Here is a 25,600-nt window from a genome sequence, read left to right on the forward strand (position 1 = left end):
ATTGTATTTTAATATTAATGTCGTAAGCTAGCCTGGGACTTTAGGGTGAAGGGCAGGTAATAAATTGATGAAACACCCCCTCCCTTGTTATGAAATTCAAAAACTACCTGGACTATGTGAAATCAGCAAAGCTAACAGCTAAAATATGGGAACCTAACAGTGGTTAGTTTGTGGAGGAATGGGAGCCTTTTTCAGACTGTTGAAGGAAATATTATACAGTGGTGCCTCGCAAGACGAAATTAATTCGTTCTGCGAGTTTTTTCATCTTGCGATTTTTTCGTCTTGCGAAGCACGGACTTTGGAAAAGCTTCAAAAATCACCAACGTCTTCAAAAACCTCAAAAAAGGCTACCACACCGCGTGCTATGAGTTGCTCCTCGAAGTGAATGCACGGTTTTAAGAAAAAGGAAACAAACTTGCAAGACAAAGGAAACAAACTTGCAAGACGTTTTCGTCTTGCGAAGCAAGCCCATAGGGAAATCCATCTTGCGAAGCAACTCAAAAAACGAAAAACTCTTTCGTTTTGCGAGTTTTTCGTCTTACGAGGCATTCGTCTTGCGAGGTACCACTGTAGTATGGTGAATTTGCGGGCAGGATTTGAACTATGAGCAGCAGAAGGAATTGAGAATTATTGTATTATTGCGATGAAGTAAGAGAGGGAAGACAGGATGCAGCAAGAGGGAGAAATAAAAAACACCAAGGGAAACGGGCCGACCAAACAAAAGAAAAATCTATTTATTGGAATGTATATATGATTTTTTGGGGAAAATTTAATAAAATATAACTGGGGGGGGGGGTATAAAACTACCATCCTATCCATGCTTACTTGGGAGTAAGTTGCACTGTATTTAGCGGGACTTGCCTCCAGCTAAGAATGGAAAATCATAGAATTGTACAGTTGGAGGGGACATCTGAAGGCAGCCCTGTTTAATGTTTGATGTTTTATCGTGTTTTTAATATTCTGTTGGGAGCTGCCCAGAGTAGCTGGGGAAACCCAGCCAGATGGGCGGGATATAAATGATTATTATTATGATGAGGGTCATCACCCCTTGCAATGCAGGAATCCTAAGGTTGCTTGGTCAGTTAAAATCCCTTTGCTGCTGTTCCAATAACAGCCATAACTTCCTTTTTAAGCAGGCCTTTGCTTGGTTTAATTGCCATCCTATGCCCTTTCAAAATGTGTGTTGTTTTATGGGAAGTTGTTTTAATTTTGATTATGGATCTTGTGGTTTTATATTTCGATTTTATTCTGTAAACCGCCCTGAGACCTGTGGGTATAGGGCGGCATATAAATTGAATATTATTATTATAAATAATATATTACTAATATAATTGATAGTATATATATAACATATTATATATATTAACATAATAATATATATATTAACAATATAAATATAATTAAAATTATTCATGCGGCTAATAGGAGCTTGCCTTTTGTATAATAATAATAATAATAATAATAATAATACCAAAGGCAAGCTCTCATTCGCAGCGCGGGTAAAGCCCAGCGCCCGCGTCCCTGCGTCACAACATCAGCAGCGGTGCACGGCGGGATAGGTAGTCCCGGCGTGCTCCCGACCTCCACTCCTCAAGACTACATCCCCCAGGAAGCACAGCGCGGGAGAGCCGCGCGAGCCCTTGCGTCAGCGGCGCCGGCAGCCAATCGCGGCTGGGCCGACGCGAGCGCCGCCCGCCGCCAATGTTGTTTTCGCTGAGTCGAGCGGCTGGTGTTGTTGGCGGTGCCGGCGCCATATTGGAAGGGACGAGACGGCGTTTTTTTTTTTTGGCCCCCCCCTCAGCCCCCCCCGCTCGCTCGCTCGCCCGCCGCCTCAGGAATAACGGAGCCCACCTCAGAGCGGGCCTCGCTGCCGACGCCGCCATGCTGTATCTAGAGGACTATCTGGAAAGTGAGTCTCCGCGGTGCGCGCGCGCGCGCGTGTGTGTAGAGGGAGGGGGGGGCGCCAGGCCCGAGGGGAGGGGGGAGGGAGGGAGGGAGGACGGAGCGCGAGGCGGAGGCCCCGCCCACCGCTCCTCCCGCCCTCCGTGTCAGCTAACTCGCTCCTTCTCTCCGCCCCCCTCCCTCGCTAGTGATCGAACAACTTCCCATGGACCTCCGCGACAGGTTCACCGAGATGCGCGAGATGGACCTGCAGGTGCAGAGTACGTGAGTCAGCCCCGCCCCCCTCGCGCGTCACGCAGAGGGAGGAGGTGGAGCCGTTGGGTGTGAGCGACGCGCCAGCCGCCGAATAGGAAGTCGGCGAGCTCCCAAGAGCCCGCCCGCCGTGCAATGGAATTGGGGTTTTCTTCCTATCGATGCTGCAAAGCGGAAATCAGCCGGGCTTTATTCCAAGGGATGGGGGTGAAAGTGATCAAAGGTTTATTGGGGGGGGGGGGGGAGAGAAAGAAACTTATCCTGCTGAATTGCTCCAGGATTTATAGACGGAATAATTTCCATTTCGTGGAATGATTTTTAGATTCTGCCGGACCGAACCCAAGTATTGTGTGTCCTGATCGTGGGACTTTGGGGTGGAGGGACTGTTATTATAAAGAGCATCACAGAGCAGTGTTGGAAGGAGAGGGCAATGGCCGCATGCCTCAGTATGTGGCACCAAGCCTCTTGGGCTTCCCGATCAGAAGACCGGCAGTTCGAATCCTCATGATGGGGTGAGCTCCCATTGCTCTTTCCCAGCTCCTGCCAACCTAGCAGTTCTAAAGCACACCAGTGCAAGTAGATAAATAGGTACCACTGCAGTGGGAAGCTAAATGGCGTTTCCATGTGCTCTGGTTTCCGTCATGGTGTTCCATTGTGCCACTAGCGGTTTAGTCATGCTGGCCAGATGACCCAGAAAGCTGTCTATGTGGACAAACTCTGGCTCCCTTGGCCTGAAGCAAGATGAGCACCACACCGCCTATGGGGTCCTTTACTCTTTTTTTTTAACCTTTTACTTTCAAAACTTAAAAGGGATCCATGAATTAGATCTCTTGTCAGATGCTTACATACACATGTAGTTTTCACACAAGCTGCCTTTTACTTACTTCTGCTATACAGTAGCAAACCATTGTATAATTATACAAGACGAATGAATGTACATTCATGTTCTGTGTGTTTTAAGATGCAATGGATCAACTGGAACAAAGAGTAAATGAATTTTTTATGAATGCAAAGAAAAACAAGCCGGAATGGAGAGAAGAACAAATGACATCAATTAAAAAGGTAGGAATGAGGTAATATCTGGCCAAAAGAAATAAAACAAAAACAAAACACCCCAAAGTTCTGATGCTACTACAAGTCTCACACAAACAATCTACTCAGAGCTTTTAAAAAGCTATGAATTCATAGAAGATTGTGGCTCCCGTTCTCTAAAAATGGAAAGCACAACTTGCAGTTTTTCTTCAGAGCCGATTTCTTGCTTCACCTGAAAATGGACAAGTGAGTTGTACATAGTCCTAAAGAAATAAATGCAATCGGGTTTAAAGTCATGTTGGTTGTACTGTTTATTTGGAATATTAGTATCAAGAGCTTTTAGTATCGAGTTAGTATCAGGTATCAAGACACCAAAAGAAATAGCTGCAAAGAAATACTTGACTGGATTTCCAGGAGTATGAATCATGGCCTTGAAAATCAGATTTGAAATGCCAAAAGTCCCAAGTATGAGCAACATCCTTCAGTCTGATAGGAACTAAGCTTTATACCAAGTCAGACCTTTGATCTATATAGCTCAATATTGTCTGCACTGACTGGTAGCAGCAGCTCTACAGGATTTCAGGCAGGAGAGATTCTCAGCCTTACCAGGAGATGGCAGGGATAGAACCTGTGACCTTCTGCAGGGAAAGCAGAAGCTCTAACAACTGAGCTATGGCCCTTCCTCTAAGTTTTTCTCCCATGTTTCAAAATAGGGGAATGTGGTGAGTTAAAGAATAATAAACCATAAAATTAAATAATGTTCTCAACTATCATTTTGATAACTCAGTATTCAGTGACATTGTTAAATCATAAACATGCAAATGTTTGACCAAATGGTCAAAACGAACAGTATCCTGCATTTCATTTATTCACCTATTGTAATGGGGTATGGGGTTGCTTGTGCGTAAGGCGCAAACTGCTCCGAGCTGAGTAGTTTGGTTAAAACTTTCCCCAGGCTGGACAGTCAGTACACCGTGGCTGTCTCAATCACTGGCAGAATCCATCAGTGGGCGTTTCCTGAATTTCTTCCAACATAGAAGTTCTTTCACACCCAATCGCCGCCTGCCTTCTCTGCGCGAAACCTTTCTGCGCAGAGTGGGCGTCCCCAGAGGAGGTCCCATGCTCTCCCAGCTGGCTTCACTGGAAGAGTCCTGGAGCCTTCTCTCCGAAGTTCCCTCAGACTCCCCTTTCTCCCTGGCGTCACGTCTATTTCCTTCCCCAGCGGAAGCTTCCTCTCTCTCCTTGCTGGTTCCCTCTCCAGCATCATTTTGGAGCCTCACCATCACCCTTGGCTCCGATGGCAGTTTCCTGACACCTATCTTGAAACTGATTTTTCAAGAACTTGTGAACTTTGTTTATCTTCAGAGTGCTCATATATTATTGGTCATCCAAGTTCATTATTATTTTGTAGTACTAAAAATGATTTCTCACAGTATTTTACTTTTATTATTTTCCCCCAAACAGGATTACTATAAAGCCCTAGAAGACGCAGATGAAAAAGTACAGCTGGCCAATCAGATTTATGACTTAGTAAGTAAAATAACGAACTTGGCTACTGGACTTTTAATTTGCAGACTTTTAAAACATTAACACTCATTCTTCTTAACACTTCTTATAACATTTTTTTGTGTGTGAACGTTTAAAACTCTGCAACACTTTTAAAATGTGTCTGGGGGGGGGTTATTGGGTTGTTTTTATTTTGATTGTGTATTCTGTGTATTTATGTTGTGATTATATCCTGTGTACTGCCCTGAGACCTGCGGGTATGGGGCGGTATACAAATTTAATAAATAAAAATAATAAATAATACAGTTGTACCTTGGATCCTGAATGCCTTGCCTTAATGTTTTGGCTCCTGAACGTCGCAAACCCAGAAGTGAGTGTTCCAGTTTGCAAACGTTCTTTGGAACCTGAATGTCTGGTGTGGCTTCTGCAGCTTCCGATTGGCTGTGGGAGCTTCCTGCAGCCAATAGGAAGTTGCGGCTTGGTTTTGGAAGTCGAATGGACTTCCCGAACTGATTCCATTCAACTTCCAAGGTACCACTGTAATGCATTTTTCTGCTTATAGCTTTTTTAAAAAAAACTTGGGCTAACTGGCTTGCATGTACACTTAAATGTTTTAAGGGCTGAAATAATAAAAATTATTACATGCAAAAGCAGTTCCATATACAAATCCATGAAGGCATTTGCAGAGCAATCCTAAGTGGAGCTGGGAAGGAGTAGAATGGCAGATGCACCAATGCAAATCATGACATCTCATGCTAGCCAGGGCAGGATGTGGTTGGAGATTGGTCTTCCTTTTCTCTATACCAGCTCCAGGCTGAAATAGCTGAGGGGCCTGATAGTTAGGTCCAGGGCATCTGCAGGATCTAAAGCAGGGGTTGGCAAGGTTTTTCCTGCCTGGGCAGGTCAAGTCCTGCGGAGATCCTGTGCGCAATTTCTGGCGTCTGGGCATGTGCAGACGCGATTTCCGGCGCCGCAGAAGCGAGTCCCTGCACCACGCTGGTTTAGCGCAGCTGGCGGTGACTCACCGAGCGGGCAGCTCGGTTCGGGTGTGGCTCGTGGGCCGGTTAAAGTGCCCCCGTGGGCCACTTGCAGCACAAGAGCCGCAGTTGCCAACCCCTGCTCTAAAGCCACCAGTGCCCTGCCCCTAAAATGCCCCATGTTAGTACTTTCTGCTTGCTACCGCCCGCTGAAAAATTGCTGGTGGTAGTTTTCTGCTCCCTGGAATGCAGCTGGGGCCTTGGTTGTGGCACAGCCCCTCTAGCAGTGCTCCTATCTACCAGCAGAGGCTGGTAGAGAGACACCTACTCACTGTCCTAAACTGCATCGTCCCCCCCTTCCCTGTCAGTGTTGTGGGATTAGGATTGCATTCTTAGTACTGTGACACAAGTGTTACTTTACCACCTGTCAGCTGGTGGCGGTAGAGCTCAAGTTTGCTTTCTGCAAACATCTGGTGCATGAGGAAGTTACACATGGGAAACTCCCTTGTGTATCCAGTCCAAAAGGCTTTGGGGTTTACCAATTTTCCTTTACCAGTGCACAGTTTAGAGTGCACTAGAGTCTCCTGATTGTGCATTGACAGCTGTGTGTGTGACAGGTGTGGGCATGGTTTGGGAGAAGCAGCCTTGCAGACCAAAGGTGAGCCAAGTTTGGCCTGTGGGCTGGATGCTCCCCAGCACTGCCTTAGGCAATCTCAAAGCCTTGAGTGCAAAATAGTGGGATTTGTGAATCTGTAATTGGCAGTCTTTCATCTAATCTCTTTTAACAATTTCAAGAGGGGATGGTAGCTGTGGTTTGTGAAACCAGTTCAAAATTTTCTTGGGGTGTGGAACTACTGTATTTACACAAATCTGACGCACCATCGGATCTAATGCACACCTCAATTTTCAAAACCTTGAAACCAAAAAAGTATTTGCTAGAGAATGTAAATGTGGCATCAAATCCAATCCACATCCTAATTTTCGTGACGTAATTTGGCCAAAAAAGGTGAGCATTACATTTGAATAAATGTGATAGGTGGAACCCTACTTGTGTAGGGTTTAAATTCCAGTCATATGCTGGAGGCATTTGGGTGCCACATGTACTAGAAGGTTTCTGTAGCACAGTGCTCCGAAGGCTTTACACTATCTTACTTAATATGTTTTGTTAATGGGAAAAGATTTTTGACATGTACATGATTGATTAAATATTCTCAGCAGTACAATCTTAATACACATTCACACAAAAGGAAGGCTTGTTGAATTAAATAGCTTACTGTTCAATAGTTTTTTTCAGTGTACAGTATACACTTAACTTTAGAGTAAGCCTCACTGAACTCAACAAGATTGATTTCTGATTAGAACCATATAGGATTTCATTGTTAAGAGGTTTTTCTCAGCTTAATGTTTTCATGTCCAGGGATCCTTTTATACAGATTCTCATTTGTGATTTTTTTAAAAATACAGTATTGGTGTTTGCCACACTTCATATTAACTTTTCGATTGTGTGAAGTAATAAACTGGATGAAAAATAGCCTGACATCTCAAAAAACATATGTTCTTAAATCAGGTAGACCGCCACTTGAGAAAATTGGACCAGGAATTAGCAAAATTTAAAATGGAACTTGAGGCGGATAATGCTGGGATTACAGAAATATTGGAAAGGCGTAAGTATGCCTGGTGGCCTTCTCCAGTCATTATAATTTTGCCAGCGCATAACATCACTCTCTGTTGCTGCTGCAGCAATAAAGGGTTTCCTTTTGTTTCTCATTTGTCAAAATGAATCATAACTAATAAAACCGGCTCAATTTTTTTTCTTGGGCCCCATCATAGTAGCATGAGCAAGAGGAGAATCTATGGTCTAATAGATCCTTTATGCTGCTTTTTAGTTTGTTTCCTGAACATTTCACAGGATACCCATTTGAAGCTTCATTGCAAGCCATCTTTAAAGTTTGTCTTACCTGTGTGCATCAAGAATTAAAATAGTCTTGGGCCCTGAAGAAAGTATTATCTGTTGCTTCTCTGTGCGTTCATATTGGTAGGACAGAGTGTAAAAACCTCAGGCTTTGGAGCAATCTGTGGCTCTCCATCTGCACAGGTCACACCGCTCACCAGTCCTGCTTCGTGCTCTTCTTGAGTGTTTCTCCTGGTGTGCCGTTGAACTGTGATCGTTCCCTTGCTTGCTTGTATTGAAAGAAGTGTGTGTGACCTTTGTGTGGCTGGAATGTTGTACAGATGTAAAGCGTCACATCCGTTGCTCTGCCACTTTTGCCTCTGTCACAGCCCACCAATGGCATGCAGCACCCTGAAGGAATGTGGATTTTGGACCTCAAAAGCCCCTGCGATAGGGTTGTTCTCTTCAGAACTCAAGAGGCTATTGGCTTGAATGTGGCAAATTAATGTGGCAAACCAGGCTAGAGAACAAAAACCTCTCTGGTTAATTTCATAGCGCTAGCTTCTTCTGATGAAAATGCAATGTGCGGTATTTTAAGGATGGTGTCAGATAACAAAACTTTCTAAGTTGTAATAACTATATTTCATTCTTAAACACTCTTTCCAATAGGTTCTTTGGAACTGGATACACCATCACAGCCACTGAACAATCACCACGCTCATTCACACACCCCAGTAGAAAGTAAGTTGAACGTTGCAACCTTTGCTTTTGCTTTGGTGCGAAGAAGAACAATACAACAGGCAGAAATTCAGCAGGTTGTGCTCTGCAAGTATAGAAATATAATATGGAGAAAGCTTTGATCTGTGATCTCTCTCAAATTTTGTATTATGCCATGTGGACCCACAGCATTCTTACAAAATTCAACATGTGCTCACTGGTCCAAAAGGTTTGGTGACCCATATCTGTGGAAAAGAGCTCCTGGACTAAAATGTGATGGTGCTTTTCATGATGTGTGTTTGTGTGTGTGGTTTTTTCCTTCTGTAGTGATAAGCCCTTTGCACAAAGCACCAAGTTTGACTTTTGGATTAATAGAGTGTGTTTTGTTTGTTCGTATAGAACGGAAGCATAATCCCTCATCTCACCATGCAGCGGCAGATCATGTCCCTGAAAAGAAATTTAAGTCTGAAGCTCTTCTGTCAACTCTCACTTCAGATGCATCTAAAGAAAATACACCAGGTAATTACAATGTCAGGTGTAAGTGAAGTTTTAAGCATACAAATGGAGGACATTCTCTTTCCTGACCTATTAATGGGATTGCTCCCACAGGCCGTTTTTCAGAGAGGCAGGTACAATCTATTTTTAAACAGGGCTGCGGTTGTAAGACTCCTGTATGTGGATCCCTAATAAAATTGTTACTGGCGGAGGACAGAAGCAAGGCAAGGACAAGGAATTTATCCCTCGTGTTTCTTTGTTTTTGCAGGGTGGGGGGCATCACTCACCTTTCCCCAACCTTGCATTGGGCTCAGAGGATGGAAGTGGCAAGATTTATTCAGTCCTAAATTGTAAATACTTTCTCCCTGTATCCTGCTCGTTTCAGGAGTGGTGAGGGTGATAAATTTAGCTGTGAGAGTTTACTGTGGAAAAGAACTACTGTTGGAAGGTGGAGGGGGGTTGGAATTTGGACCCTGTGTTCCCACTCCTTTATCCACCTCTTCTCGGTTATTTATTATTATTATCATTCAGTACCTTCTCTCATTATATACTTTCCTCACCCATCCTTCCATTGCCTTTTCCCATCCTCTAGGCCACATTTACCAGCTCTGCACACCTGTCAGCTTTGCCCACCAGGGTGGGGGAGATAAAGATCGGTCTCTCTTGCCATAAAAGGTTCCCCACTGCTGGATTTAAACAAACAAACAAACAAACAAACAACAACAACAAAAACAAAGAGAAGAGGCAACAAAAGGACAGGGTGGAGTGGTGTGTTTTCAGCGTTTAATGGGAACTGTATAACGAAGATACCAGATGCACCTTGTCAGGAGAAAGTTCCATAGAAGTTCTACAGTGGTGCCTCGCAAGACAAAATTAATCCGTTCCGTGAGGCTCTTCATATAGCGATTTTTTCGTCTTGCGAAGCAAGCCCATTGACAGCTTAGCGGATTAGCGCTATTAGCGGTTTAGCGGCTTTTAGCGGATCAGCTGATAAGCGGCTTAGGGCTTAGGAAAAGGGGGGGAAAGGGGAAATACCCCGCAGGAACTCGCATGACATTTTCGTCTTGCGAAGCAAGCCCATAGGGAAATTCGTTTTGCGAAGCGCCTCCAAAACGGAAAACCCTTTCATCTAGCGGGTTTTCCGTCTTGCGAGGCGTTCGTCTTGCGGGGCACCACTGTACTTCTGATCCTGTAACACCCAGGAAGTAGGGATGGAGGAAGTCGTTCAAATATTTAGGGCCCGAGTTGATTAAGGCTTTACACATTAGCCCTGGGGCAAGAGAGCAAACATAGATAAGAACGTCCGAAGAGTAGAGCAGTGCCAAGTTGTTTTACAGAACATTATATCCTGTTAGTCTTTTTGTCCATTAACAAAGTGGCTGACTTTCACTGGTAGACACAGCTGGTTTTCAGCTTTCTGAAATTTAAATCTACTTTTAGTTTTCACTTTGGACTATATAAATATGTTCCCTTTGTTCATCAAGGGTGTCGAAACAGTAATTCATCATCCTCATCCAACAGTGCATATAATGCAAATTCTTCTCAGCCATTGGCATCGTATAACCTGGGCTCATTATCTTCAGGAGCTGGAGCTGGTGCTATTACCATGGCAGCAGCTCAGGCAGTGCAAGCCACAGCACAGGTAAGAAATTCAAAATACATTGTTTAAAGTACCTGCAAGCTGAGTTGGACAACTTTTATTTAGTTTAGATTGGTATTTAGAAACTGAATTTTTATGGCACTAGTTAAACAGAAAAGGAGGCAGTTGTTTTTACATAGAAAAACTCTTCCCAGCATATTGAACTTGCACGTGTTTAATAAGGTTTGCAGTGTGATCCTGCGCATACCTGTACAAAAGTATGCTCTGCTGAGTTCAGTAAGACTTACTCCAAGATAAATAGCTTTAGAATTGCAGCATTCAGCCTCAGTCCTGTGCACACTTAAGCGTAAGTCACATTGAAATAGGATGCAAGACAATATCCAGCTTGGTTTCTTAGAGCATGTGGGTAATTACGATCAAGCCATAATTTCTTGTTAAGTGTTGGAAATGTGAGTCTACTCTTTTAAGTGCAACAGATAGTTCAAAGCATGCTTTAAGTGTTTACTAGCAACGGCATAATATGTTAATATGGCTGCTTTTCTTTTAGATGAAGGAAGGAAGGAGAACGTCTAGCCTAAAAGCGAGTTATGAAGCCTTTAAGAACAATGACTTCCAACTTGGAAGAGAATTTTCATTATCCAGGGATACCGCTGGGTACTCATCATCCGCCTTGGCATCTACATTATCTCAGACTTTGAGTTCATCAACCACAGATTCACGGAGTGGTCGAAAAAGCAAGTAGGTTCATGAAAAATGGTTGCTTCCCTTCGGCTGGGCTCTCTTAATAATTTGGAGAAATTATTAATTTGTTGTTAGTAGTGTTCATGAAGGGACACGGGTGGTGCTGTGGGTAAAACCTCAGTGCCTAGGACTTGCTGATCGTAAGGTCGGCGGTTCGAATCCCCACGGCGGGGTGAGCTCCCGTCGTTCGGTCCCAGCTCCTGCCCACCTAGCAGTTCAAAAGCACCCCTAAGGGCAAGTAGATAAATAGGGACCGCTTACTTAGCGGGAAGGTAAACGGCGTTCCGTGTGCGGCGCTGGTGCTGGCTCACCAGTGCAGCCTTGACATGCTGGCCACATGACCCGGAAGTGTCTTCGAGCAGCGCTGGCTCCCGGCCTCTAGAGTGAGATGAGCGCGCAAACCCTAGAGTCGGTCACGACTGGCCCGTACGGGTAGGGGTACCTTTACCTTTACCTTTTAGCGTTCACAGTTTTTAATAGAAACTCAGAATTTTGAACTGGCGATCTCATTTTGTTTCATTCCATGATCCTTTGAGATGATTTCAAACTCTACATTTAAAAAGTTTAAATGTATTCCCTCATGTTTTTATGCACAGATGTCATCATACATACACAACAGTCTAATTTTTAAAAGTAACATAACATAACATTCTTAGTAACATAAGACCTGTACTAAGAATAGAAGTATACATAATTACCCAGGTGATTGTCTCTTCTCTTTCCTTCCATATGTCAGTTGACCCAGCCGCTTCTTTCTCTCTTTGACTCTTACTGAGGGGTGCCTACTTGCTCTTGAACGCTAGAAGAAATGAATGCTAAATCAAAAATATATAAAAGTAGCCATCCACACATTGATTTATAGAACTTACAAACACAGGATAAAAGCTTCATAGAAAATCAACAAGGTCCGGAATAGTACTGAGGCCCCATTGTGGTTATGAAATGTGAATTTACCCTGTGTATAAACCATCAGTACTGTTGAAACAGTGAAAGGAAGAACATGATGAGGCAGTACAGAAAAAGTATGTCTACTCCTAAGCGAAATAATGTAATACTCAAGTTGTTGCCGTCTGTCAGGGCAGGAACACTTGCTTATACCATTTCTAATCTCAAAAATCCTCATTATATTTTTCAATTTAAGGGTGTGGTTGTTGTTTTTTTAAAAAAGAAAATGTTTACATCAAATATAGATTATTGTCCAACAGCTTAGCTATGAACTTCTGCTGTAGTGTCTTTCTCGTTTCAAATTACACACACAACTTGATGGAAAGTAAAGGGAGAACACACTGGGTATGTCTTTATTTTTCAGAAACAATAACAAATCTTCAAATCAACAATCGTCGTCGTCATCCTCATCTTCCTCCTTGTCATCTTGTTCCTCATCCTCGGCTCTAGCACAGGAACTGTCTCAACAAACAGCAGTAATACCAGAGTCCGAATCTAATAGCCAAGTTGATTGGACCTATGATCCAAATGAGCCACGTTACTGCATTTGTAATCAGGTATATTTTGTTAAAATATGATGTTATGCAGAATACCCAGTAGAAAGTTTCTGTTTTTATAGGATAGTTTAGTTGGCTCGTTGATCTTGGTTCATTTACTGAGAATCGACCACATCTGGTAGCAGGTACTAAGAGATAAACTATACAACTTTCAATGATTGCACTTTAAAGACAATATAGTGCTTTAGACTGCACGTTATATTGGCTAGTCTGTAAAGCTAGACAGTTGTGATCAAAATCTGTTGATATATGCAGAATGCTAAGTTTTGTTTTAAATCAGCTTATTTTCACAGTATTGTAGCTTCAATTAAAATTGTGGAAAATGCATGGATACTGCTAAGCTACCTTTAGGGCTTTAGATTGGAGTTCTCAGTACTGATTTCTGCCCTGTGTTTGTCTTTCTGTTACTCATGATTCCCAGCCACTTCCTTATAGCCTGGTGCATCTACAGCTCTTGCATTATTTGTGTCCTCCTTCCCATTCAATGCCCCAGTACCTGCAAGTTTTTCATTTCAAAGTGTGCCATGCACAAAACACTGTGTAAATTTATATAACGTTTCTGACCATGAAACTTTGCTTTAGTCACTGCAGCATTTGTATAGCGAGGAAGCCTTGACATTTCCTTTTCCACATAAAAACATCCAAAGGTCAATATTTATGAGGAATGTTTAAGCATTTTCTCTGGAAGTGATAACATTTATAAAAAGGTTACAAAATCTTAGCAGTGTACAAATATCGAAAACAAAAGATACGCCCAGCTTCAGACTTACAATCCAATGAGACAAGAATTAAGGGGGGGGGGTTGACTGGGCGATATATCAACATATTGCCCAGGACCGGTATGTGGGGGGACACCACAATGACAGCTTCACTCAGCGGTATATCGCTGGTGAAACCGTCACCGCTCTTGAGTCCCTCTGCCTCCAGCACGCTGAAAGAGAAACACTAGCCAGGAGTGGCAGCGATATGCCGTTGGTGAAACCACCATTGCACTCTCCCCCAGCAGAGGGAGAATCAAGCTGATGTGCTGATACAGCTTGTTCCTCCCTCCACTTCTTTAAACCACCTGGCCGAGGAACACGCTGCTGTCCTCCCCTTAGCAAATCAGTTTTACTGAGTCCCCGACCCGCCACCAGCTCACAGGCGGCAGCATCGGGATGGGGGCTCCGTTAAAGTGCTCCTCCCAAGCTCTGAGAGCCCCAACCCCGCCCCTGCTTGCACTCAAGTAGGAACGGGATCGGGGCTGCAGCCTTGCTTGGCTACCGCCTGGCTGCCTTCGTCTGGGATGGTGTGCTGTGCCTTTCCTCCCAGAAAGGCAGCTAGGCGGTGTAGGGACTCGACACTGGCTCCCAGTATGTTTCCGAGCACAATTCAAAGTGTTGGTGCTGACCTTTAAAGCCCTAAATGGCCTTGGTCCAGTATACCTGAAGGAGTGTCTCTACCCCCATTGTTCAGCCCAGACACTGAGATCCAGCGCCGAGGGCCTTCTGGCAGTTCCCTCGCTGCGAGAAGCCAAGTTACAGGGAACCAGGCAGAGGGCCTTCTCGGTAGTGGCACCTGCCCTGTGGAACGCCCTCCCACCAGATGTCAAAGAGAAAAATAACTACCAAACTTTAAGAAGACATCTGAAGGCAGCCCTGTTTAGGGAAGCTTTTAATGTTTAATAGGTTATTGTATTTTAGTGTTTTGTTGGAAGCCGCCCAGAGTGGCTGGGAAAACCCAGCCAGATGGGTGGGGTATAAATAATAAATTATTATTATTATTATTATTATTATTATTGATGCCTAACAGGCTGCATGCGCTTCGCTATGGCTGCCTGGTCCGTCTTCGGGGAGTAGGGGGCGAGCAGGCAAAGTAGCTTACCCACCCCCTACGCCAGTGAAGGCGGACGCAGCGTGGCCAAGGAGCCCCAAGGTCCTTGCTGCTTGAGAGCAAGTGGTAGTGACACTGGGTCTGGCTCCACTAGGGTCAGGAGCTCTCCTGCCCCCAGCAGAACCTGGCCAAGGAGGCCTGGGTCCCCTGCTGGGTGTGCAAGCAGCAGGGGACTCGGGGCTCGCTCAGCTGGGGGCAGGAGCCTTTCTGGCCCCCGGCTGAGGGCCAGCTGTATTGGCCGCAGCCTGCAAGGCGCTGAGTGAAAGCATGTCAGCTCCCATGGTCAGAGCTTGCAGCGGTTTTACCCAGCATCTCACCAGCTGGGGGCCAATGCAGCTTTTTACAACAATCCTTTTTTTTGGACAGTCTTAAAGTTTTAAAAAGTCTAAACGTAATGGAAGACATTTTAATGCTTCTAGAATAACTACTTAATTTGGGGGATAGTAATGCAGAACTGCTTCAGGTAATGACTCGGGTAATGGAGTCAGCTGTTTAAACTTTAGTATTACTGTTGCTTCATTATTCAGCCATTCTTTTATGTGCACTGAGCACTTCAGTTTTGATCTCTCCTGGTGACTTGCTTATAGGAAAAGGAAAAGTGTAGTTACTACCCCTTTCCTGAAAGTCAGGTTTACTCTGTAGTAATGTAGTCCAGCTTTGATCATCCTTTGGAGTAGGTCACAGAAGGCTCCTCTGCTGAGAACAAACCACCCTGAAATCAAGACTGTTTGTACATGCAGTCATATCCCGGGTTACGAACGCTGCAGGTTGTGTGTTTTCGGGTTGTGGAACGCGCCGAACCCGGAAGTACTAGAACGGGTTACTTCCGGGTTTTGGCACTCGTGCATGCACGGAAGCACAAAATGACATCATGCGCAGAAGCGCCAAATCGCATCACGCGTGTGCACAAATGCTGTACTGCAGGTTGCAAACGTGCCTCCCGCACGGATCATGTTCGCAACCCAAGGTATGACTGTAATGCTAATTTCACCTAAGGCAGGTGAGCACAGCCAGGCTTACAGATTAGGGTTTTTTAGATTTTCACCTGAAAACACACAATACAAATTTTCAGTTAAAATGAAAGGCAGCTTTTCTACATAGAATGTTCAAGCTGTGAAAATAATGGAAGCGACTTTACCTCCCTATGCTTTAAAGTATTTTTTTTTTATAAAGATCAGGCCGTCCTAACCTTTTGTAAAAGTAAAAAATAAAATAATTTATCCAAGCATTTAAAGAAATGATTGCCAAAACAAGTGTAAAACTGATGCCTTACTTGCATTTGATCAACTAGAAAATCACACCCTTCTTGGAGGTCTACTAAGGGAGTCTAAAATAATGCAAAAATGGAAAAGCGAATTCATAACATGAATGTTTCCAACATGTACAAGTTTGGCATATTATTCCATTTAGGGCCTTGCAACAATAACTCTGATGTGAAAAATAATCTGGCCATGGAATACATTAATGCTTTCTTAATTTGTGTATATTGTATTCTCTCATAGGTGTCCTATGGTGAAATGGTGGGCTGTGATAACCAGGATGTAAGTATTAAAAAAGGGTGCAGGAGCTATTACAGACACAGACCGCTCTCTCTCACTCACTCTCCCTTTCCTTAGACTCAGCTATGCAGTTTTCCATTTAAAAGCAGAATTTTGAGCCATCTTCCAAAGGAAGATTACACATGTACATGAACACCAAGGCATTACTCTTTCCACCAGCAGTTATTCATGGTGTAGATGCGGATAGATAGTTGCGTTGAGTATGGGGACTGGTTTTAGACAGGGAACTACTAGCTTAGTATGTACGTCTGAAGCTAACCAAAAGAGGGCAGGTAGTTTTTGCTTCTGTACCTTTCCAAATATTCCCAAATAATAGGTATTAAAACCAGTAATTCTGTTTTCTTTCTGTACAACAAAGCAAAGCTACCGATATCTGCCTAAATCAATACCATGTCAAAAGAGCCTGTTTGGTGTTTTGTCGTGTCCGCTTTTAGGAACCAATCGGTATGTCTTTCTGATTGCCTTACAGTGCCCTATCGAGTGGTTCCATTATGGCTGTGTCGGATTGACAGAAGCACCAAAGGGGAAATGGTACTGCCCACAGTGTACCGCTGCAATGAAGAGAAGAGGCAATAGGCATAAATAAATGTCCTGCTCGCTTCGCTTCAATTAAAAATACGTGCTATGCTGCGGGGAAAGGGGAGGGAAACGCTTCTTTGGAACCAGTCAAAGGAGGATGGATTTAGCTGTCATAAAATGTCGACTTCTTAATTTTGCTAGTTGTGTTTTAATATTGTACTTAAATTATTTATGCACCGCGGTTGTGCTATAAATACTTTTTCCAGTTAGCCATGGATTTTGTTCCAGTGGCAGACATATGCAGACATTTGTACTCTCTTAACCATTTTCTCTAAGCGGTGGGCATTCTACAACAATTCAGCCTTCAAATAATTCCAGCAAATTTAAGATTTTGAATGGTTTTATATTTAGCTGGCATTCTACTGCATGTTCTGTACTCGAGAGCTGTTAATGTGGGATTTTGTGTATATAAGTGTTGCAGAAAGAACGTTAAGAGAATGGATTTTTTTCCAGACGCCTTTATAGCTTTGTTTCTTGTTGAAACTGAATTCAGCAGGCTGAAGAAAATGGTTCTTGTATACACTGGGCTGGTGTCCTCTAGAGTACTTGGTAAATAAAAACAGACTCTTGTACACTTTAAAACAAAAATTGTACCACTAGTCTTTATATGTTTTGGGGCCATTCAGGGCACAGGTCATTAAAAAAGGGTGTTAAAGTGATAAACCTTTTATACCAAATGTGTTTATTTTTTTGTGCAAGTGATTCTTTAAATTGAAACTGTATTAGGTGTTAAAATTAAAAGGAAAAAAAATCAAACGCTAGTATTAATGCTTGGCATACTTTATCAGAAAAGTACAGTAAAACATTTCATGGAGGCTTTCATAATATGCTGTCTAACTGGAGGATTTTAAATAGTTTTTATTTTTTAAGAAAATATATAAATAAAAGGTTTCCATCTCTGACATACTAAGTACTATGCCTGTTGTGTTGTTGTTTTCACTGCCAGAAGTTACTCATTTAATAATACCAGGAGGATTTAAGCGGAAAATTTAAAAATAAAAGTAGTCCCATACAACTGAAATTTGATACATTGCAGTTACTCTTAAGAGATGCACATCTATATTTAAATGAAAATGTGTTGCATATTTCAAGATCATGTTGGACTATGCTCAACTCACACTTAAGACATGGCAGAAATAATGTTATGCAAAACTCATTCAACCTGTCTTGAAGTGTTTTAATACTAGGGTGACATCCTCTGGCTTGCACATGAGAAATCCGCTTGTGCCACAGTTTCTCCTTTCCCTCCTATACATCTCCAAAATCTGTTTTGGAGGTTCCTCAACCCTCCAAAGCAAGGGGGGGGGAAGGGGGGAAGAGAAAATTGTTACATGCACATGTGATGTGTTTAGAAATAGGACATAATCAGTTTAAGTGTTTTCTTGGTTGGAAAGACGGTCTAGAAATTTAAAATAAAAGAGAGCTAACAAATAAACCTAACGGTATCCTTTTAGAGCTGTTTGAACAAATAACCATTGCACCTCTATATTTCAGGGCAGTTTCATAACATCCATACCTTATATTTTATAACGAAATAGTGTGCAAAATAATTCAAATAAAAGTAGTTTTTGTTTTGCACAACTACATTAGCCTAAACCTGACTATTCTGCTTCCCAAACTTGGAATTTATAAGTTTGTGTAACCCAAAATGTGTAATTAATGGACAAAATTGTACAGCATCTTGAATTCAAAGTGACCAGGATTACCTGCTGAAAGTTTAACGAAGTCGTGCTGGCTGCTCATCTGCCTTGATTTCTGCCCCAAAAGGCGAATTGTAGGAGAGAAAAAGATTCAACCCGATATCCCACCATAGCTGTCAACTTACAGATTTGAAAATAGGGACCAGCAGCCTCGAAAATAAGGGATCAGCAGCCAAAATAAGGGATTTTCGGTGCACAGGTATGTTCATCTTCTGAGCCCCTCCGAGCCAAAGGCAGAAAGCCCAGCCAGCAGCCAAACAAAGCCTCAAGCGGTGGTTCCCACAGCACAGCAACCCAGCAAAGGGGATGCAGCAAGGAAAACCACCGTCACCTCTCTGCTGGGAAGCACTGAGCAAAGGCGAGTCCCCAGGCAACGCGGCCGATTTGATCAGCACAAGGCATGCAGGCTCCACCCCCCAGTCGTTCTTAGACTCCTTATTGGGTGAGCAACGCAGCCAAGCAACACAGTTGGAGCCTCCCTCCTCCCTGGCCGGCAGGGAGGGAGGGAGAGGAGCTGCTTCCTTTGAAACCCAGGAAATTTAAGGGACATCATCAATAAGGGACAGCAGCGGGACACGACGCTGGGATAAGGGAGTTTCCCGCCAAATAAGGGACAGTTGACAGCTATGCACCCCACCCTAATTTGCTCACTTGCCCACCTCGTTCACAGACTTCTGACTAGCACCACTCTCTGCCTTCCACCAAAACTGGGAAGAGTACTCTCAGCCAACTAAGCATTGCATATTAAACCTAATGATGTCATGACACCATCACAAACCTAGTTCAGAATAAGGCAAATATTTCCCGGAATACCTGGAATACACTTCCTTCCTATTTGCATCTTGGTAGTGGAGAGAGTCACCCTTTTGGCTTAGTCCTCCAATTTAATGTTCTGCCTTCCTGCAAGTGATAGCATTAGCCGTTAAACATGGAATGCCTCCCTAGCTGTTAAGCTTCTCGGTCCATTGCCTCGCAGCAAGTTTTTATAGGGTATTCTGGAAAGTGATATGACCTGTGCACATAATTACGGCGTAGCAAGTGGAACCCAAAATTGGATTCAGCCTGCCGTCATCTCCGCTAGCAAATTGCTGTGTGTCCCTGAGGTAAGCTTTTACAAACAATTTCCCTCTTACATGTGAAAAATAGGGTTGCACTTTGCTTTGAAGTTGGGAAATTGAAGGTCTCTACACTACCCAGAGTTAAAGGTTATGATGGGATTGTTACTGTGGTGCATATGCTAAAGACTTTGAACAATAGATTACTGGATTTCATGGGGCCACAGGACTCTAGTTTTGCTCTTCTGCAACTTTAGGTAAATAGTACAGTGGTACCTCGGGTTACATACGCTTCAGGTTACATACGCTTCAGGTTACAGACTCCGCTAACCCAGAAATAGTACCTTGGGTTAAGAACTTTGCTTCAGAATGAGAACAGAAATTGTGCGGCAGTGGTGGCAGTGGGAGGCCCCATTAGCTTAAAGTGGTACCTCAGGTTAAGAACAATTTCAGGTTAAGAATGGACTTCCAGAACGAATTAAGTTCTTAACCCGAGGTACCATTGTAATAGGATGATTGATTGGTAACCATAGCAGTAGCATGATCAATAGAACTTCAAATGTGCTTTTACTGGGATTTCTCCCATAACTATTTTTATGCAGCAAGATTTAAATACTCTTGCCCTATCCCTAAACCTCATGATTGCTGTTCATTTTTGTTTTAAGCATAATTTGGGAATTTTTGTAATGATACAGCAGTAACTTTTTTGAAATGTTGCACGCCTGAACATATTTCAATACAGTTCTTCTTAAATTGTCTTGCTGTGGCTGGAAAATTTGTACAACTTTATGTTTTTTAAAAACCACACGGTCCCCAGGAACGTTAAAATTAGCACTCATATAGACAGGCTTTCTTTGTAGCGCTGTGGAGTCGCTTTCGAAAGGTTAACACAAACTTGGAACAAGTTCCTGCAGTAGCCACCAGAGGTTACTCTTGACACTCTTGGCTGTTCGAAATTCCATATCCTGGCAATAAGGGATTTACAGGCTACACATGTTTACGTGGAAGTTAGTCCTACTGAGTTTGATGAAGTGTGTTCCCAGTAACTGTAGAATCGCAGCCTTAAAGCCTTGAGCTCATTTGTGCATTTGCAGCGTTTGTAACATACACCCTAATGGTATTGGATTGAAGATTTATACAAACTTGCAACATATTGCATATAAATGCAGACTTGCCATGGACAAATTCAATGATATTTGGAATCCATTCTTACAAAAACTGTAATAGGTTAAGATCTGGTGAAGTACAATAACAACCTTGTAAAATATACAGTTTTGGGTCCGCCCCCCCTTTTTTTTCCATTCTGCCCAGGTTCTGATTCTCGCTTTCTCTTTTTTGTTTGCATCTCACCATGTTTGGTGCACATATAGTTATGTACTTTTTGAACTTTCAATACAGATGTTACAAAAAAACAAACCATACCCCCTAACGGTGTTGACGCGAACAAAAGCATTGTTAGCAGTGATCATCCAATATCTCCGATGGTGTGTGTGCATGTGTGGAACAGAGGTCTGCTCACAGATTTCCCCTTCCTCTCCCCTGTAGATCCCTGTGGGTCCCCAACATCAGAGCAGATTTTGGGGAGCGCAGAGGGCTGCAAGGAGGAGAAGGGAGGTCCAAGCAGAACTCCACTCTACTGATCTTGGATTCAGCCCCGTAATCTATGAATCTATGAACAAAATCATCCATAAACTATGGATGGGGCTCATCAACCTCGGAAGGCAGTCTCTCTAGGAGCTGTGAAACCAGCCAATTCTTCCCTTGATTCCTGCAACCCCTGTTAACTTTGTCGGCTCAGTTTTCCCCTGCCTCATATGCTGGGGGCACCGAATCACAAGAACAGTCGCCGGCAAAGATCATGATGCAAGAAAAGCCATGAAGCCATCCTTATTTCAGACATCGTGATATATCGGTATATCATGATGTTTAGTTGGTGATATATCACAATGTTGGAAACCACATATTGCCCAGACCTAGCCTTGACTTGGAGCCAATTGAAACATTCAGTAAACAACATACAGTACAGTCTTTCCGGGATAGTACTTCGACAGTCTGGGGGATGGAATAGTTTGAGTGCTCCTCCATGTAGGAAAGACACTTCCACAAAAAAGATACCACATTCTGAGCTAGAGAACTTTTATCCCTCATATTCTAGCTTTCCAAAAGGAAAGGACATGTTTAGATGCACTGTTTGCTACATCATGGATGAGCACTATCAGTATGAACCTAGCATCCTCCTGGGATGGCATGCGCTCGCTCCCCTTTCATCCTCCCACAATTAAGAGGAGGAGTTCAGAAGTGTTTGCTTCATCTTTCAGTGAAACACAGTGTGTCATTTAATCCAAACTGGGAATTGTGGTTTAACAGTAACAATGGCTAGTTTTTAAAAAGGTCAGCTTTTTTAAAACCCTCCTGGCCACGTGGGAAGAGGAGTTGGGAGTGTCTGTGATCTCAGGAAGAGGCTAGGCTCCTTCACAAAGTGCCAAATCCAGTTTCAGTTTATTTGGCCTGTAGCCCATAAACATCAAATGTAGTGCAGGGTTCTGAAGACGACCACAGCAGGGAAGACGCACAAAAGACATGCACAAAAATTGCGCCTTTTAAAATAAGAACGTAGCAAAAGACCTGGACATTAAGAGTATAACAAAATAAAAGAGCAGCAATAGTTTTAAAATACAGACACCGTAGGGAAAGTTTATGGGAGATAACCCTATAAACGTTACAGCTTATTCAAGCAGGTTTGGAATGTTTCTAGATGAAATGTTGTTACTGTTGTTAATTTGTATTTCTTTAGCAATGAGAAGCATTGTTTATTGTTAATAGTTGTTAAATAAAATAAATTTTAAAACAAAAAATAAGTATAGGAAAATGTTGGACTAATGTTTCTACTGGGCCATTGGACAAACTCTCAAGAGCCTAGACAACCTCATAAATTGACGTTTCACAAATATCTGCCTGTAATCTAGGAATAGTTAATGTTGCCCAATACTGAGCATATCAATCGCTATGAGGTTGCAGATCAGGGATGGGGAGTTGGATCCAGCCAGTAGGCCAGGTTCTGCCCCATATAACCTGCCTTGGCAGGCCCCTTAGACAAGTAGACAAATTTGCGCGCCCCCCCCAAAAAAAACCCTGTCACCTGACATCACTATGACTACAAGCCCTGCTTGCCTACAGTGGAATTGTGCTTTGTAACACGACTCGCTGCCCTATAATGGCAAAATGGAAACACAAACAAAGGTTCCCGATTGTGCATTGGCAGTTGTATCTCCTTATTAGATGTCACATATGACATCAGGTTTGGCCTCGCAGGTCAGATGGGAACCCATGCCAGTCCAATAAGGTCTGTGAACCAGAACTCCTCCACCCCTGTTTGTAGACCGAGGTATAGGGGTGAGCAGACACATTTTACAAGAGTGAATGAATTTTACAAGTTAAGTTATAGAACTCTGCTTGTGGGTTTCCTAATCCTAGTGGCAGAAGATAGGTAGTGAATAGCCAGAGGTGTTTAAAAGGTAAAGGGACGCCTGACCATTAGGTCCAGTCGTGACCGACTCTGGGGTTGTGGCACTCATCTTGCTTTATTGGCCAACAGAGCCGGCGTACAGCTTCCGGGTCATATGGCCAGCATGACAGCCACTTCTGGCAAACCAGAGCAGAGCACGGAAACGCCGTTTACCTTCCCGCCGGAGCGGTACCTATTTATCTACTTGCACTTTGACGTGCTTTCTAACTGCTAGGTTGGCAGGAGCAGGGACCGAGCAACGGGAGCTCACCTCGTTGTGGGGATTTGAACTGCCAACCTTCTGATCGGCAAGCCCTAGGCTCTGTGGTTTAACCCACAGCGCCACCCACGTCCCTTCAGAGGTGTTTACCTTTGTTATTAACAAATGTTGGCCAAGAACAAGCATAATTCTTAAGCAAAACTGAGGACAGGTAGCCCAAATCTATAGAGAACAAATGTCTGCTTCCAGTTGAAGAACAACATTGCAGACACATCTTAGCACACAAAATATATTTATCAGAAAAAAGTGGTTTGTGTCATCTCTGAGGATTTATTAACTCCCAAGATCCAAACCTGTATGCTATATGTAACCTTGGTAACTATTTTGGTTTTATACACCTTCAAAACAGAAGGTATATATTGACCTCCTTTTGCATTGCAGAACCTCAGGAGTGTAGTGCAGCTAGAATATTCAGTGCACCTGATACAGTTGTTGTGAATCTTAATGATGAATGGGTGCCAAGATCCAAGTATAGGGCAAAAACCTTTTGGTAAGAGAACCCCAGCATAGATTTAAAATCACAAAATATGCAGCAAAGTACAGCATGGAAATAATAGGCTGTAAAAACTTCCAAGTGAGTTTCAAAACTGTTCCATTTAGAAGTTCCTTCCAAAGTCCCCCCCCCCCCAGCATAGGAAAAGACCACACATTTGGTAAGTTAAAAATTGTTTACTTACAAACTCTCCAAAGGTCAGATTCATGTGCTTTCCCATACATCAGTCAGAAAAGTTGCACAGGCAGTAAAATGTAGCTTTGTTGCAAAGTGGTCAAAGCCCATAAACTATTGGTATGGAAACACAAAGAGGCTGGTGAAAGCCATGCAGCTGAGTCAGAACGACCTGCTGAAACCTCACACACAGAACTCACAGGTAGACTGGGGACAACAACAAAGGCTTCATTACCTATTTCCTCCCAAGGTAAGAGGAAGTGACATAGCTAAGCCTTGCAAAGCAGCTTACTCTATGGTATTAACCCTTTCATATATTAAATTGACTTAAGGAAGTTGATTATATGAAGCTGGTCATCCTACAGCAGGCATAGGCAAACTCCGGCCCTCCAGATGTTTGGGACTACATTTCCCATCATCCCTAGCTAACAGGACCAGTGGTCAGGGATGATAGGAACTGTAGCCCCAAACATCTGCAGGGCTGGAGTTTGCCTATGCCCGACCTACAGAATCAGGTTCTTTTTTTCTTTTCAAAAATCTTACTAGGTTTCCATGCCTTTCTTCTCTGCATGCCATCCTATCTTTAGTAAGAACACATTAACAAGAAGCCGCTAATTAATATACAAAGGCCTCATCTGCACTCTACATTTAAAGCAGTATCGTACCACTTTAAATAGCTATGGCTTTCCCCAAAGAAATGCAGCTTTAAAAGGGGTGTGTGTGTGTGTGCCTGGAATTGTTGAGACCTCTATTCCCTTCATGGAGTAACAGCTCTCAGACTGGTTTAACATTTCTCTTTCTTCATTATGTTTGAGTTGTCTGTATTCCAGCCACATTTTTAGAGGCCTTGTATAGCTTGGAAGCATGTGAAGAGGGTGGGCACATAGTTGCTGTGTGATCCAGCAGCCTTGCTCCTACAGTTTCTAGCATGTGAGGCTTTTTAGAGCTTGGTGAACGTAACCCCACCCCTCGGGGCAGTCCTGTTTTTTATTTATATGTCTGTGGTCCAAATGAGTTCAGATGGAGTGCTCTGTGTGTGTGTGTGGAGATGAGCTGGAGTCATGAGGCTGCATTGCTCCGAGTGGTTTTAATCAGCAGCCCGTTAGGGGAGAATGGAAAACGTCTGACAGGGCTAAGAACCAAGTAAGTAAACATAACTTTGAACTCCGAAAGCTGGAAAGAAAGAAAGAAAGAAAGAAAGAAACTTAACTGAGGGAAATCTAGCCTTTCGGCTTGTTCAAAACCAGATGAATTCTCTTTGAGAGAAGGCATGCACATTTGCCGACAGGAAAAGGGCAATTTAAAAAGATCTGGAATGAAGGAAACGGTATTTTAAAAAGCAACAGAAGGGAGGGGGGACCTACGAGGAAATCTGTGGTGCTTTTCAGCTGTACAAAGAACACCTCATAATTTTTAACCTTTCGCTTTCACGAATGCAGTTGTTCAGCTGGAGTTTTGTGGGATAAACTTTCTTCCAAACGGTAAGATTCTTTCTGCCACTAACTATTTCAGGATGCTGAAGTCTGCTCCTTCCCAACCCACACGACGTACGTACGTGTGACTTCTTTCTCTTTTCCTGCCTCCTCTCTTTTTGCACAGGTCGGGGACTGCTTCCTGAAGGGCCGTTTGTCGTAGTCTGTTTTGCTTCGGAGACCTCGAACTTCTCGCCGGCTGATGCTATGGGAAAGCTCAAACCCAGAAGTGATGGAGAGCACTTCTGCAAGTCACGTTTCTCCCTTTATTTCGCGTTGATGAAGAGTAGCCAGAG

The 25,600-nt window shown here is 43.3% G+C and overlaps 1 protein-coding gene and 2 long non-coding RNA genes across 5 annotated transcripts in view; 1 reads left to right on the forward strand and 2 right to left on the reverse strand.

The window, feature by feature from the left end:
* The first annotated feature begins 1,677 nt into the window (after positions 1 to 1,677).
* Positions 1,678 to 17,535, forward strand: ING3 (inhibitor of growth family member 3). Of its 3 annotated transcripts, none has more exons than XM_079994306.1 (12): positions 1,678 to 1,909; positions 2,091 to 2,162; positions 3,116 to 3,216; positions 4,651 to 4,716; positions 7,237 to 7,333; positions 8,230 to 8,301; positions 8,677 to 8,796; positions 10,356 to 10,414; positions 10,920 to 11,110; positions 12,423 to 12,615; positions 15,990 to 16,028; positions 16,516 to 17,535. In XM_079994306.1, the coding sequence occupies exons 1-12, from the start codon at positions 1,702 to 1,704 to the stop codon at positions 16,630 to 16,632; spliced, it is 1,335 nt and encodes a 444-aa protein (XP_079850432.1). In that variant the 5' UTR covers positions 1,678 to 1,701; the 3' UTR covers positions 16,633 to 17,535. The 3 variants fall into 3 exon arrangements, with proteins under 3 accessions (XP_079850432.1, XP_079850431.1, XP_079850433.1); XM_079994305.1 differs by having other exon boundaries at positions 1,683 to 1,909; positions 10,257 to 10,414; XM_079994307.1 differs by lacking the exon at positions 1,678 to 1,909 and having other exon boundaries at positions 2,095 to 2,166; positions 10,257 to 10,414.
* The window catches only part of LOC307226061, a 36,943-nt gene continuing 13,732 nt past the window's right edge, over positions 2,390 to 25,600 (reverse strand). The window contains exon 2 of the long non-coding RNA XR_013843305.1: positions 2,390 to 2,616. This is a non-coding gene — a long non-coding RNA (uncharacterized lncRNA). The remainder of the gene's footprint in view (positions 2,617 to 25,600) is intronic.
* Positions 11,801 to 25,497, reverse strand: LOC307226054. Its single transcript, XR_013843297.1, has 3 exons — positions 25,388 to 25,497; positions 23,843 to 23,946; positions 11,801 to 11,912 (listed from the first exon to the last, which is right to left on the reverse strand). It is a non-coding gene; the product is annotated as an uncharacterized lncRNA (long non-coding RNA).

The sequence above is a fragment of the Podarcis cretensis genome (assembly GCF_951804945.1).
Source record: "Podarcis cretensis genome assembly, chromosome: 10".
Taxonomy (NCBI): Eukaryota; Metazoa; Chordata; class Lepidosauria; order Squamata; family Lacertidae; genus Podarcis; species Podarcis cretensis.

Excerpts from the sequence above, each read along its gene's own strand:
- ING3 (XM_079994305.1), top strand. The coding sequence starts at position 1,702 with ATGTTGTTTTCGCTGAGTCGAGCGGCTGGTGTTGTTGGCGGTGCCGGC. Across the intron at positions 2,163-3,115 it reads GATGGACCTGCAGGTGCAGA|ATGCAATGGATCAACTGGAA; the intron begins GTACGTGAGTCA and ends GTGTGTTTTAAG. Across the intron at positions 4,717-7,236 it reads CCAATCAGATTTATGACTTA|GTAGACCGCCACTTGAGAAA; the intron begins GTAAGTAAAATA and ends TTCTTAAATCAG.